Source organism: Colobus angolensis, unplaced genomic scaffold (assembly GCF_000951035.1).
Source record: "Colobus angolensis palliatus isolate OR3802 unplaced genomic scaffold, Cang.pa_1.0 Scaffold494, whole genome shotgun sequence".
In the NCBI taxonomy this organism is placed as follows: Eukaryota; Metazoa; Chordata; class Mammalia; order Primates; family Cercopithecidae; genus Colobus; species Colobus angolensis.
In genome coordinates, this window is record NW_012118421.1 from 240656 (window position 1) to 255724 (window position 15069).

Below are 15069 nucleotides of genomic sequence, written 5' to 3' on the forward strand. Positions count from 1 at the left end.
GGCATGTGCCTGTAGTACTAACTACTCCAGTGGCTAAGTTGGAGGACCACTTGAGCTCAGGAGGTTGAGGCTGCAGCAAATCAAAGTATGCCACTGAACTCCGGCCTGGGTGACAGAAACCCTGTCTCTAAAAACACCTAAGAAATAGACATGGTCAGGTGCGGTGGCTCATGCCTGTAATCCCACCACTTTGGGAGGCCAAGGTGGGCAAATCACGAGGTCAGGAGTTCGAGACCAGACTGACCAACATGGTGAAACCCTGTCTCTACTAAAAATACAAATATTAGCCAGGTGTGGTGGTGTGCACCTGTAATCCCAGCTACTCAGGAGGCTGAGGCAGTACAATCGCTTGAACCCGGGAGACAGAGCTTGCAGCGAGCTGAGATCACGCCACTGCACTCCAGCCTGGGCGACAGAGCGAGACTCCATCTCAGAAAAACAAAAAACTAGACAGTGAGTAACAAGTGTTTTGACTACTTCAAAGTTGTCACGTGGACTAAATCAGATAATATACATGAATACATTTTATCAAGTCTAGTAATTACCTGGATTTTAGAAACAAGTTTCAAAAAAGGCCAGCTGTCATCATGTCGTACCAATTCTACAACAAGTTGTTCAAAAGCAGATAATTCATGAACTCCTCCCTGTCGGCCAGAACTCCTTCGACCCAGTGTCACAGGCGATGACTCTGAGTAAATAATTACAACATTTTAGGTGACAACAAAGCAAAATATTTGTTCACTACAAGCCAAACTGGATATATAAATACCAAATTCCAACAGAAAACAGACGCTCCATACACTGAGATGTTAACTATTTTCTGGGAGACACGAAAATCTGACCAAAATCGGACCAAATATTAATTATTTCCTTTTTGATCTTAAAAATGTCCAATTGCAATACACATTCATTGGGAACAGATTTTCAGAGTGTAATGCAAAAGAAAAATCTAGAACACAAAGTTTTTGGATTATTTTTACTCAATTTTATTAAAAATACTTTTCTGCTACAGTTAACTGAAACTAAGCAATTCTCTAGTATTTCCTAAAGCATATCCTTCAGAAAGTAACCTCTTCAGATCTAGAAAGTAGGCTTACATATAAATTACCTTGCATAATGAAAAAGCAATTCTCACTGGTAAAGATTATTCTTACAGATCTTAATTTTATTTATTTATTTAATTTTATTTTTGAGACAGAGTCTTGCTTTGTTGCCCAGGCTGGAGTGCAGTTGGCATGATCTTGGCTCACTGCATCCTCTGCCTCCCAGGTTCAAGCGATTATCCTGCCTCAGCCTCCCGAGTAGCTGGGATTACAGGTGCCTGCTACCACACCCAGCTAATTTTTGTATTTTTAGTAGAGACAGGGTTTCACCATGTTGGCCAGGCTGGTCTCGAACTCCTGACCTCAAGTTACCCGTCCACCTCGGCCTCCCAAAGTGCTGGGATTATAGGTATGAGCCACTGTTCTCAGCCACAGATCTTAATTTTAATATCTAGATAATGTTCTAAAAGCAAAATGCTTTCTCACAAACCTCAGACAGGTATAGTATGATGACATCTAAAGTATATGCATTGGTAGAAAGGGTAGTATAGTCCATATATATATTCAGATGTATAAATTCTCTCCTTGCAGTGTAGATCCACACATTTCCCCTTTTATTTCTCTTTAGTACCAGGCTTAGCAATTTCACAAATCAATGAAAACAAAAAAATTTTCTTCCTAGGTTTTTGAGTAAAAATGTTTCAAGTATGTTATTACTCCAAATAGCTTGGAAAATTGGGGAAAAGCAAAACAGATAAAAGGGATAGGAAAAGCTAAATTAGATCCTGACTGGTGCAAAATTATGACACTTCCCCTAAAAAACTTGACAATCTGGTGACTGCATTAACAGATTATGTGCCATTCTTTCACCAATGAATTCCTTAATCCTGCTGCATATCTGAATAATGCAATATAATGTTATCTAAAATTCTTTGAAGAACAGTGGTTTTTTTTTTTTTTTTTTTTTTTTTTTTGAGAAACAGTGGCATTTTTTGTGTTTAACTTCATTTAAAAAACAACAACAAAAAAAATAGGGCCGGGCTGGGTGTGGTGGCACACACCTGTAATCCCAACATTTGGGAGGCCAAGGCAGGCAGATAACTTTGAGCTCAGGAGTGCAAGACCAGCCCGGGCAACTTGGCGAGACCCCGTCTCTACAAAGAATACAAAAGTTAGCCAGGCTTGGTGGTGCATTCCTGTAGTCCCAGCTACTCGGGAGGCTGGGGCTGGAGGATTGCTTGAGCCGGGGAAGCAGAGGTTGCAGTGAGCTCAGATTGCGCCGTTGCACAGCAGCCTGAGTGACTGGTATAATTAATAATAATAAAATTAAAAAATCAAAATTTTATTACCACTTACATTAAAAACAAGGGACAGTAAGAGATTACGAATCTCTTCATGAATAGAGAGATTAGTCTATGAATAATGATTACTATAAATAAAAATGAGAATTAAAAAGACAGCTGAGGCCAGGCACAGTGGCTCACACCTATAATCCCAGCACTTTAGGATGCTGAGGCGGGTGGATCACCTGAGGTCAGGAGTTCAAGACCAGCCTGGCCAACATGGCGAAACCAACCGTCTCTACTAAAAATACAAAAATTAGCTGGGTGCGATGGCGCACGCCTGTAATCCTGCTACTTGGGAGGCTGAGGCAGGAGAATCGCTTGAACCCAGGAGGCAGAGGTTGCAGTGAGCCGAAATCACACCACTGCACTTCAGCCTGGGAAACAGAGCTAGACCCTGTCAATCAATCAAATAAAAAATAAAAAGACAGCTGGTCATCACTTCCTAAAAATATTACTGCTTCCAACTCTCCCTTTCCCCCAAATTCAGTATGAGATGGGAACCTTACCAAATAATCCGATGGAGCTTGTCTAGGTGATGCTGAGTTAGTGTGTTTTGAAGGAGGAAAAGGTAGGAGAGAGTGAAATGTGTTATAATGTAGTATCCTGACACTGGTGAAATATTGGCTAAATATCTCCATTAAAAACAGAACGTCATTTGCAAGTTTATTACCCTGCTTCACTAGTAGAAACACTAGTAATATAATTTACCTTTATTCATTAAATAGTTGCCCCTTCAATGACTATTATGCTTCAGGTCAGATTGTTCCCTAATAACTTTGTGTATCTTAGTGACAGACTTTAAAAAATGATCCAAAGTATCTCAACATTCAATATTTCCAAATTATTCAATCTTCCTAGGGAAGGAAGAGTTTAGATTTCTTCATACCTGGAGATTGTCTTTTTCTGCATCTTCTTGTGGATTCACTCTCTTGGAGAGAAAGTTTTGAAGCAACATTTAAAGATCTTGACTGCTCACTTGACTTTGTGGCAATGACTCTGAAGTTAGGGAAGTTGGGACTATTTTCTGGTGTATTATTAGCACTTTTCCTGCCTCTGCGTTTTCTACGAGGACTAAGCAATTCCACAAATACATCTGCTTGCAGTGGGCCATGACTGTGGCGAGTAGAACGACTGGCAATTCTTAAAGATTTTGTTTCTGTAGGAGGAGCAGAGCTTATCTTTCTTAGGCTTCTACCAGTTTTAGAAGAAACAGTTGTTTTGGGTGTGCTCTGCTGACTCCTTGAAGGGTATCTTCCAGGTTCTTGTCGCTGGCCACGACTTGAGAAAGAAGAGCTAAGTTTCCCTCTTGTTTTAACGGGCAATCTAACTTGTGGTCTTCCTCGTTTGGGTAGGCTATAAATATTGTTAGAAAACACAATTATTGTACAGAACAATAATGAACACATGATTAGCTTTATTTTCCTTGTTGTATTTAGCCAATGAGTTTATATAAATTTTCTACATAACTGAGACTTATCCTAGACTCAATTCCTTAAAGAGTCAATAAGTTTTAAGTTTTCAAGGGAATCTAAAATGTGCTTTCATGTATTTCCTTGAAATGCGAAGAGAATTATCTGCAAAGAGAATATTTTATATTTTCTTTTTCTTTTTTTTTTTTGAGACAGAGTATCACTGTCACACAGGCTGGAGTGCAGTAGCACGATCACGGCTCACTGCAGCCTGACCTCCCTGTGATCAGGTGCTCCTCCCATCTCAGACTCCTGAGTAGCTAGGTGTATACCACCATGCCTGGCTAATTTTTGTAGTTTTTTGTAGAGATGGGGTTTTGCTATGTTGCCCAGGCTGGTCTCAAACTCTTGGACTCAGGCGATCTGCCTGCCTTGGCCTCCCAAAGTGCTGGGATTACAGGCATGAGCCACTATGCCCAATTGATATCTTCTTGGTAACTTCAGGACATCATTATGAAAATTAAGTCCTAAATTCTGATAAATTGTAATAAAATGCTCAGGAGAACCAACAAATAGACTTAGTCAATCATGTTGGAAAACTTAAAGAGTAACGAAGTAATCTTAAAATGAAATTCTTTTGTTTCCTTTTGCTACAGGAGACTACGACTTTTCATTATCATTGATACTGAGGTAACCTACAGTTTTAGTCAATGGCTGCCAATGAAGTGGGCCTTGAACCTGTGGTTCCTGAATACCATGCCAAGAACCTCTCTGTTGTCTTCTGATTCTGACTATAAAACTATATTTAATCTTTTAACTGTCCTTAATTAAAAGAATGCAACACCTCCATTAACTCATTATCCCTTTCCCCATATACCTGGACTTCCAGTTTATCCCATGTACTTGCAAGAATTTTCCACATTCTTTATTATCTTTATGCCTAACATAATACTGCCTTCACAAGCTACAGGGAAGATGGCTCTTCTAGCTGGTATTTCTTAAAACCTTGTTTAGAACAGATGGGGTGGCTCTATCTTAACTTCTCCAGCTGTGGTCCTTTTGTACTTTGACAGTTCTAGATTGCTTTGCTTCATACTCATTTTCCTGCTTCCACAAGAATGGGGTTCAAATGTTTAAAAAAAAAAACAGCCAGGGGGAGGGGGATGATAAGAACAAGGAGCACAATGACTTCCCTGATGTGACTGGCTATGGTCAGGCCTGCTGACAGAAAACCCCTAGTAGATCTGTCTAGCTTATAGCTACCGGTTAGACACAGGCACACCTCATTTTATAGTGCTTTGTGCTTCACTGCATGCTACAATTATAAAGTTTTTCTTTCCTTTTTTTTTTTTTAAACAAACTGAAGGTTTGTGGCAATTCTGCATTAAGCAAGTTTATTGGCATAATTTTTCCAACAGCATGAGCTCACTTTGTCTGTCAGATGACTGTTAGCATATTTTAGCAATACATTATTTTTAAATTAAGGTATAGAAATGTAAGACATAATGCTACTGCACACTTAGGAGACTATAGTGTAATGTAAACATAGTTTTTATATGCCCTGGGAAACCAAAAAAATTTGTAACTTGCTTTATTGCTGTGGTCTGCAATTGAAATGGTAATATCTTTGAGGTATGCCTGTATATCTACCTTGTGGATATAAATATCCCTTTATTTCAGCCCTCAACTAGGGTCAAGTAAGGGGAGATTGCCCCAGTAGGAATATCCAGGCTCCACACTCATTCACTAGGCCTGAATGACACAGCATGCTAAGCTGCAGAATACTTAGTTATATGGTAGTATAGGAACTGTTTCTAGGTGCTAAGGTGGCAGAAGTATAAAAATACAGTGTGCTTCTTGGCATTTATCACTCTGAGATTCCCCAAATTATCAATACTCCCTTGGGAATATTTTTGAATGTTTATAATACATAAAAAGCAAGGGTAACTTCAGGCCACTATATGTTAGTTTTTTCGTTTGTTTTGAGATGGAGTCTCACTCTTGTCAACCAGACTGGAGTGCAATGGTGTGATCCGTTAGCTCACTGCAACCTCCGCCTCCCAGGTTCAAGCAGTTCTCCTACCTCAGCCTCCCGAGTAGCTGGGATTACAGGTGCCCACCAACACCCTGGCTAATTCTTCTATTTTTAGTAGAGACGGGGTTTCACCATGTTGGCCAGGCTGGTCTCAAACTCTTGACCTCAGGTGATCCGCCTGCCTCGGCCTCCCAAAGTGCTGGAATTACAGGCGTGAGCCACTATGCCCAGCCTATATATTAGTTTTAAACTAAGTTACAGACCCTAACTATTCCATTTGTATTTGAATAGTGGAGAAATTGTCTAAGACCTACTGACTCATTTTATTGCATGTTAGGACTTACCTGACTTCTTCCTCTTCTTGAGAGTCATCTTCATCTTGTTCTACCTCATACTCTTCCTCCTCACTTTGACCTTCTTCTTCATCACCATCAACTTCATCATCCTCACCTCCCATACTGTCTTCCACATCTTCATCACTTTCCAAGGATGGTCTCTGTCTAGAGGAGAGTCTTCTAGGACGTTGCTTTGGTCGACATTCTGGACAAAACCAATCTCCTTCAGGCACAGTCTGAACAAATCACATAAATGATCATTAATCATCTATTGCTCAAAATCTTAATGTCTCATTTCTAACCTGATAAGAAGAAAAAAATACCTTGAGCTTTGGTCGAACACAGTAGGTATGATGACCCCTATCACAGCCATCACAGAGAACCATGTTTTCAGCATCGCCTTTCTTTCGACATATCTTGCAGCGCGCATTCAGTATAGATTTAGACCAAATCACACTACGATCCAAGGTGGATAGGTGAAGAAAAACTTGGGACAGACTAGCAGAAGAAAGGAGAGACTCTCTCCAACGGTCCAGAACTGTTTTATAAGAACGCCCACTGTCACTGGCATCTTAAATGAAAAGGGAAAGTGATTACAATTTTTAGGCAAACCTAGTAATCTTCCTAGAAATAGTTGGTAAACACAGGTTAGATTTTACATTTCTTTTCTTCTGATACTTAACAAAAAGACCATGCTGATATTAAAAACAAAAATCTCATGGAAAATATTTGCTGAGCCACATCTCGTTTATGACATAAGGAATTACTTAAATTCATAAATCAAATGCTAAGGGATTTTAATAGCTAAAGAGAAAAATAATTCGGACAATGTGTTCTCAATCTAGTCTTTGTATCAAATCTTGATCTAATGTTAAAAACTGGTTACATATGATTCCAAGTCTAAGTTACTATTCACTTGAATGAAGTATGTTACTTCCTCATCTCATAAAAGATGACCTGTTCTCCAAATTAAATATCTTCTATCTCTAAGAAAATAGTTTTAGAATTGTGGTAAGTAAAAACAATGTGAATACTACCAAAAAGGATTTTTCAGCACTAATATTTATATAGAAACATTTGAAACCTTCTGTCAGTCAACATCACCATTCTTTATCTTCTGGGCTAAAAAATTTAATCATCTGATTAAATGCTATCAATCAATAGTCATTTTATACTGGTGTGTGATTTCCATTTCAATCTTCAATACTGTTACCACCTTACTGTTCCTAAAACATGCAAGGTATATAAGACTCCATACATAATCTGGTTCTATAATACCATTATTTCCTACTATTATCCTCAAATAAAACCTCTTGGGCAGTAGCGTAACAGTTAAGAAAATGCAGGCTTTGGAGTCAGTCTGCTCTGAGGTGAGTACTGGCTCCCCCATTGAACTTGGGCAAGTTAACCCATCTGCCTCTCAGGTTCCTCAACTGTAATACATGGAGAGTATCTGCCTCTAAGAGTTGTTGGAAACATTAAATGAGATAATACGCATAAGGCATATGAAGTGTCTGTCAGTAAATGCTAATATTACTATCGTTGTTTGTGCACGGTATAGCTCCCCCATGTGCGGCACTTTAGAAAATATGAAACTAGTCTATTCTATGGTCCCTATACTTCAAGGAATGTTTAGTACAGCTGGAAAAGTGAAGAAATACACAATGAGTTAAAACCATAAAGCAAGAGACCTGTCAAGTACCAATGGACCTTGAGCTCCTGTTTGCCTGTTGGGCAGGGTGAGATTGACAGGACATGAAAACTAGGGCCCATCTAGGTGGTTAATCCCTCTCTAAAAAGCTAGGACCCCAGAAGGCTACCCCTTCCAAGTGTCAGGGTGGAAACAGGTGCTACATAAAAAATGGAGAGCAAGAAAATTGATTCACCTGGACTTTGGTGTTGGGTAGAAAGGGAACATAATATCCCTGAGGATCAAGCAAAGCCTTGAACAGGTTTAAAACCGAAAAAACACAGGCTAAGATTTTAAAGTAGTCTAGGGTTGCTAGTGACCTCAAGTGAATGGCTGAAACAAGTACAATTTTTTGCAAATTCTCTCTGAAGACATTTTCAGATCAAATCTGAGGAATGAGAGTTAATCAAAACCACAAGGCACATGTGGAAACAAGACATTAAGTGAAAGCCAGCAGAATCAAACTCATAAAGACTTCAGATACTAGAATTAGAAACTGAATATAAAATAACTGTTTAATATGTTTTAAGAAGTTTAAAATATGAATAACCAGGCAGTTTGAAAAAGAACCAGTTAGAACTTTTCAAAATGACTGAGACTAAAAACTGAGGCAAAAACACGATGGATGAGTCAAATGGCTCTTCAAAGCTGAGATGTTAATGAAGTTGGGAAAATACAAAGATATTACTTAGAATGCAGCATCAATATTTTTCTGTCTTTATGTTTTTTTGTTTTAGGTGTGTCTTTTGTAGACAGTATATAAAACCAAGTAGATTTTATGTTAATACAGTCTTTTCTTCTATTTTCTTCACTCTCTTTGTCAACTATCCAAAACTGTATCTAACTTTTAATTGGAGCCAGATGTGGTAGCTCACACCTGTAATCCCAGCACTTTGGGAGGCTAAGGCAGGTGGATCACGTGAGGCCAGGAGTTTGAGACCAGCCTGGCCAACACAGTGAAACCCCATCTCTACTAAAAATACAAAAATTAGCCAGATGTGGTTGCAGGTGCCTATAATCCCAGCTACTTTGGAGGCCGAGGCAGGAGAATGGCTTGAACTCGGAAGGCAGAGATTACAGATTGTGCCACTGCACTCCAGCCTAGGTGACAAGAACAAGACTCTGTCTAAAAAAATATGTATATATAATAATTGGAGAATACAGTCCACTTAAATGCATTTGATTTATTTCTCCCCTCTCATTGTGAGTGTTTTAGTTATCTTGGTTTTTAAAATGTAAGCTTTCATGAAAAGTTCTGGCCTGAGCAGGGCCTCCAAGGAATGAGGTAGCAAGAATAGCTAGTTCAAAGATCATGATCTTCCTGGGTAAATCAGAGAATATTCTCATTGGTAATGGCAAGGGATAAGGTTGCAGAGGTCAATGTGAAGGAATGGGAACAAAGACAAATTATAAGGACTTTTAGAATCTTGGAAATTAGTTTGAATGATTTTTTAATGAAAAGATTGGTGAAATGCTATGGGATTTGATTAACGAGATAGTTTAAGAAAATTAAACCAGCAGTAACTCAAGGCCCAATTCTTATTCTAGTCCATAATGAATGTGCCTCTTTTTCTGTGTTTGCATAGTACTGATATAAGGATAGAAAACAGTATACACAATTGATTCAATTTTTCTGTTGTTTCCCTATCTTAAACCTTGCTTTTCCCCCAGATTACACAACCATAAAGTGCAGAAAATGTCTTGTTTATCTTTTATTTTCCATTATGCTAGCATAAATTCCTCAATAAATTATTAAAAGGATCTTACTAATACAAAATATTGGCAGTCATGTGATCAAATATTATAGTAGGAGACTTCATACTGTTCAATGGCCACTATACAGTAATCCATGTGACCAGGACAGGCTTCTCTAGGGGACAAAACATAAAAACACTTGTCCTATGTCTCTCCAAGCTAGTAAAAGAAAAAAAATGCTGTGAATAAATACTTTATGTGAAACAGGTAAACATAAGTTCCATAGCTGTTCATTCTTTTCACTGATAGCTAAGTATACGAAGATTCGCCAGTGTCAGCTTTCTGTATGCCAATTTAGAAGAGTGATTAGCTGAGGTGTGAAATATAGAAAGGGAAACGCTAGGAAGATACTATTTTAAGCTTACCCCCAAGTCCATTCCCTTCCAAAAAAATCAAATCCAAGGTGTTCCTTCAAAAGCTAAATATGCAAATGAGTACTCGGCCATAGAGAAAGTAAAATCATAATTCTTTAAAAAGACAAAACATAAATTTCTTTAAAAAGTTAAAAATTTACCATCTCTCACACTAGATTGATCTTCCTCTCTTTTTCTTGTCTTTTTTTTTCTATCTCCCTTTTGATCCTTATTAATTTCTGTGTTACCCAATTTCAAATTGATATAGTTAGTTGAGGATTTTTTTTTTTTATAGCTTAAGGGTTTAACCATAAGTATGACTTTAAAAATAACGGAATTATCAATCTTAAAAAACATCCTCATGTATCTTACCTAAAACATTTAAAACATTTTATCTTCCCCAAATGAAAAGTCTACTTTTATCAGTATGATTAATCTCTAAAAGGGACATATTAGAGAAGGTAGAACATAAGTCAAATTTTTATTTCTTACATGCTTCCTCAAGAAACTGAAATGATTTCTGAAGCTAAATTGGGAAAATGCCTGCTATGATTAATTTGCTATCCTGAAATATTATCAGGTGAATGGAGAATTTCAATATATATTCCATCTCAAATATTCATAAAGTAAAACCTGCTTTTCTCTCCCCAATTAATGATATTCTTGATTACTTTATTTCAGATAGCCTATCTCCATCTCCTGCTGTCCTGTGCAAAACAGACCTTTCAAAGGCTTAAGCTATTCTAATAACTTTTTATGGAGCATCAACAGTAGACACCCATATTATAAATGACCAACATTTGACTTCAACCAATATTTAACTTTGACACTACCAAAGTAACCAACTTTTCTTATTTCACTTATTTCTTAAGATCTTGAATTATAATTTTCCATCTTTTGGGATGAAACTAATGTTTGAAAACCACTGTATACAAACCAGCATAAGACACAGTCTCTCTCATATAACCTACTAGACAAGTTGTAACAACTCTCAGTATTAACCTGTTTCTTTGTCTAAATATTTAATTTGTGCAGATGAAAATACAGACATACTAAACAATTAATTTGATTTTCCCCCCTTCAACTTATAAAAAACTGTAATGAAAATTTCAGAAGTGGGAAAATAAGCAGTATTGTGTCTTATTCTTTTACTCTTTTGGAATCACAGTGTTAGTAGTAACAGTATCTTACATTTATAAAAGCCGCATGATTTACAAATAATTTTAAATTGAAATTTTAATTTAGGTAATTGTGTATTTTTTTTCCCCCCACACCAATCTGCTTCCACTTTATTCTTGTTTATACATTCTCCTGCTCTCAGATTTGGAGGCAGAACACTATGTGAGCTCAACAGTCCTGCTCAGAGCCATGCTCCATATCCCACCATTTCCCTTTTCCCAACCCCCACCCACTCCCACTCAGTAAGGCCCCTTGCCGAGGTTTTGCTCTTGGAAGAAAGAAGAGCAGATGCAGGACTAAGATGATTCTCCTGACCCCGCTACCCCCAAGTGTAAGAGCAGTCCTGGATGGAATGGGTAGAGATTCCAATGAGGGATGGGAACCTCTTTCTGAGGCACGAGGGGCCATCTTCTCAACCTGCTGCTTTTTCAGATTTGGGTAGTATGCTGGCCAGGAGCTGGGGGCTGCAGCGCCTCCAGCTGACTGAGGAGGAGAGGAATGTGAGGACGCTGATGCGGGTCCACGGTCATCATAGAGGCCAGGAGCTGCCGTAATGCTGAAGAATGCCTGGGGCTATGTGGGATGCTGAGTTGGTTCTGCACAGCAAGGGCCACACTGTCACCCTTTTTGGAACACCATGTCATAAGGGCCTTCTCCAAACATCATGGCATATAGCACGCAGCCTAGGGACCAGACATCAGTCCACTCATCCATGACACAGTGACTCTGCACAGAGAAGAGCTCTGGGGCTCGGTAGGAGATGGTACACCGCTGGGCTGCCCAGTCCTGCAGAGTCAGAGCCTGGCGGGAGCCCTCCACATTGATGCATGCTTGATTCATAGAACCCAAGTCCATCAAAACTGGTTGCCCCTCAGCTCCAAGCAATATATTGGTGGGCTTCAAGTCCCTGTGGGCATAACCCTTGGCATGAATGGCCTCAAGGCCTCTGCAGATCCCCAGCAGCAGCCAAAGGATTTGATCATCGGTCAGGAAGTTGCCTTTGTCCTTCAGCCTTTCTATCTCATTCCACAGCGTACCTCTCTTGAAGAACGGTAGCAGCAGCCAGGCCTCATGCTTAGCACCCCGCTCCCTCAGACAGTAAGCCACGAGGCGAAGGATGTTGGGGTGACTGAAGAGGCGATGCATGTCGGCTTCTTGCTGGGCCTCCTCCCGGTCCTGCTGCTCATGACACAGGATTCGCTTCAGGGCGTAGAAATGTCCATCATGTAACCCTTCCACTAGGTCCACATAGGTGAACCCACCCTCCCCCAGTTTCTGGATGAAGAGGTAGTGCTTATTGTCAATGATGACAGTTCCCCGAGAGCAGACACACAGCGCGTGGCCCATAATGTCTCAGTCATCCTCTTCAAGGACGGTCTGAGGCTACCGAAGAGCTCGTCCAGGGTGAGTGGGCTCTTCCAGGAGATGCGCGGGGGGCCCAGCGGATCATGACGATTGTCTAGAGAAAATGGGCCTTGCTCCTTCGCCAGCTTCAAGCCGGGGGGGTCAGGGGCCTTAGGGCCTCAGGACACAGAGCGGCTACCGGCCACTTCCTCCAACCCCAGCCCACCTTTGGGCAGGCCCCGCTCCCATGCCCGTCGCGCCGCAAAGACAGAACACAGCGTAGTCTCAGAGGACGTGCAAAGCTCACGCCCACTCCTGGCAGGGCCCACCCCCGGCCTAGGAGCCCAGAGTCCGGAATAGGCCAGCCTGCACTCCCCGACTGACCTGGCTTGGGCGGTAATTGTGTATTAATATGGGGTTGTAATAAATACAGAGTGATCCCTTGTACATAAAGGATCAGAAAGAAAATAAGAAATGCTGAAGACTGGGAAATAAAAGTGACATAGCAAATACCAACTGTGCTGTCTTTGGGAGCTGTGATTATACATATTTTATTTCTTACAATTGCTACTTTCAGTGTGGCCAGTGGGTTATTAAGCTTATGGTAGGATTATCAATTTACAAAAGTGTGAATAGACTTAATGTGATACTGCCCACAAACTCTTCAATTTAAAAAGTTTACAAATACATTCACATTTCAAAACTGCTCTGATCGCATTGTCTATGAAAACTTTGTTCTAATACTCAATGAGATATCAAAAAATTATTATTTTTATTTTTTTGAGACAGTTTCTCTCTTGTTGCCCAGGCTGGAGTGCAATGGTGCAGTCTCAGCTCACTGCAACCTCTGCCTCCCAGGTTCAAGTGATTCTCCTGCCTCAGCGTCCCAAGTAGCTGGGATTACAGTCACGTACCCCACACCCACCTAATTTTGTAGTTTACTAGTAGAGACGGGGTTTCACCATGTTGGTTAGGCTGGTCTCAAACTCCTGACCTCAGATGATCCACCCGCCTCGGCCTCCCAAAGTGCTGGGATTACAGGCGTGAGCCACCACTCTCAGCTAAAACAATTATTTAAGGATTTTAGTCAACTCAAGTAGTTCTTTCAATATGAGACCAAAAAGATACGGTTTAAGAAAGTTATTTCTTCCATGATCTCATTACAAGAATATAAATATCTCAACATGATGAGTTATAAATTAAACATCTCAAAAAGGCAACAGGGAATTAGAGACAGTTCTGATATAAACATTGATTTAGAATTCTGAAACAGGTATTTTCCCAAAAACATAATGATTAGGTTCCTAGATTAGTCCCTAAAAACCCACTAATTTCATAATTTGTGAGAAAGTGATACAGATAGTATTATTCCTCACTATAAATTATAGAGCATTTCCTCACCCGTGTTCCGTTTAACACTTGGTATTTCTGATTTAGCATGTGGGTCAGTGACTCTTATCATCAAACTATGCCCCAAATGGTAAACTTTTAAGTCACTTACTTCGGGTTCTCTTTCAAATAACAGAAAAAAAAAAGTTACACATAATCTTTGATTATTCAAGGTCTGACTAGTTATAGGTTTTGGTGATCTTTTTTTTCTTTTAAAGAGACAGGGTCTTACTCTGTCACCTAGGCCACAGTGCAATGGTGTGGTCACAGCTCATTGTAACCTCAAATTCCTGGGCTCATGGGATCCTCCCACCCCAGCCTCCGGACTACAGGTGCACGCCACGATGCCTAGCTAATTTTTTTTTTAAAATTTTGTAGAGATGGGGTTCTTGCTATATGATGCCCAGGCTGGTCTCAAACTCTTGGACTCAAGCGATTCTGCCTCAGCCTCCCAAATTGTTTAGATTACTGGCATGAGCCACTGTGCCTCGCTGGTAATCTTTCTTTTGGTAAAACTCTTCACAAAAGACTGTGTTACTCTAAAAATAAATCTCACCTTAAAAGAACTCATTTAAAAATGAAAACTGAGATGTTATCAGTTTCATTATGTCAGACAATAAAATTCTATTAGTTAAAGGCCAACTCAAAATTGCTTATAACACAACTAATATTTTGAAATAAAAACAGATACTTACCAAGTGGAGCTTTCAGAAAACGCCGCTCAATGCCCTGCTCTATTTGAAAGAGTGCCATTGCCAGATAATGAACCACACTGCTCACTGACTGTGGTGTACTTGCATTCGTTGATACAGTACTTGGAGTTTCTGTTTTTATCCCCAAAAGTCTACAATTAAAACAATTCAGAGTTTATGGTACTTAAAAACACTATTAGGTAAAACTTAAGACCATTCATTGGTTCAAATGCTTCTTTATACCTTTGTAAAAAGCCATTTCCTCAGTCTCAAGGAGTTGCAGTAAACAGTAGGGAAGGGAGATTCATTTAGAAGGACTAAGGGTAAATATTTGAAGGAGAGAGAGAGGAAGAGGGAAGGCTTATAGGAAAGGTTTTAGAGAGGTGACATTGTGATGGGCCTTAAAGCCTAAGTATTTCAGGCAGCTTATCTCTATTTCTCTTGGTTTTGTTTTGTTTTTTGAGACAGAGTGTCACACTGTTGCCCAGGCTGGAGTGCA

The 15069-nt window shown here is 39.7% G+C and overlaps 1 protein-coding gene and 1 pseudogene across 3 annotated transcripts in view; both read right to left on the bottom strand.

Moving 5' to 3' along the window:
* The window catches only part of BAZ1A (bromodomain adjacent to zinc finger domain, 1A), a 134606-nt gene that overhangs the window by 12422 nt on the left and 107115 nt on the right, over positions 1 to 15069 (bottom strand). For both annotated transcript variants that reach the window (XM_011959454.1, XM_011959453.1), the window contains 5 exons: positions 14574 to 14722; positions 6492 to 6739; positions 6178 to 6404; positions 3276 to 3742; positions 546 to 688 (listed from right to left, as the gene is read on the bottom strand). In XM_011959454.1, coding sequence (XP_011814844.1) covers positions 546 to 688; positions 3276 to 3742; positions 6178 to 6404; positions 6492 to 6739; positions 14574 to 14722 — 1234 coding nt within the window. The remainder of the gene's footprint in view (positions 1 to 545; positions 689 to 3275; positions 3743 to 6177; positions 6405 to 6491; positions 6740 to 14573; positions 14723 to 15069) is intronic.
* On the bottom strand, positions 11237 to 12878 carry LOC105524263 (annotated as a pseudogene). Its single transcript, XR_001003731.1, has one exon. The product of XR_001003731.1 is annotated as a serine/threonine-protein kinase 16 pseudogene (transcript).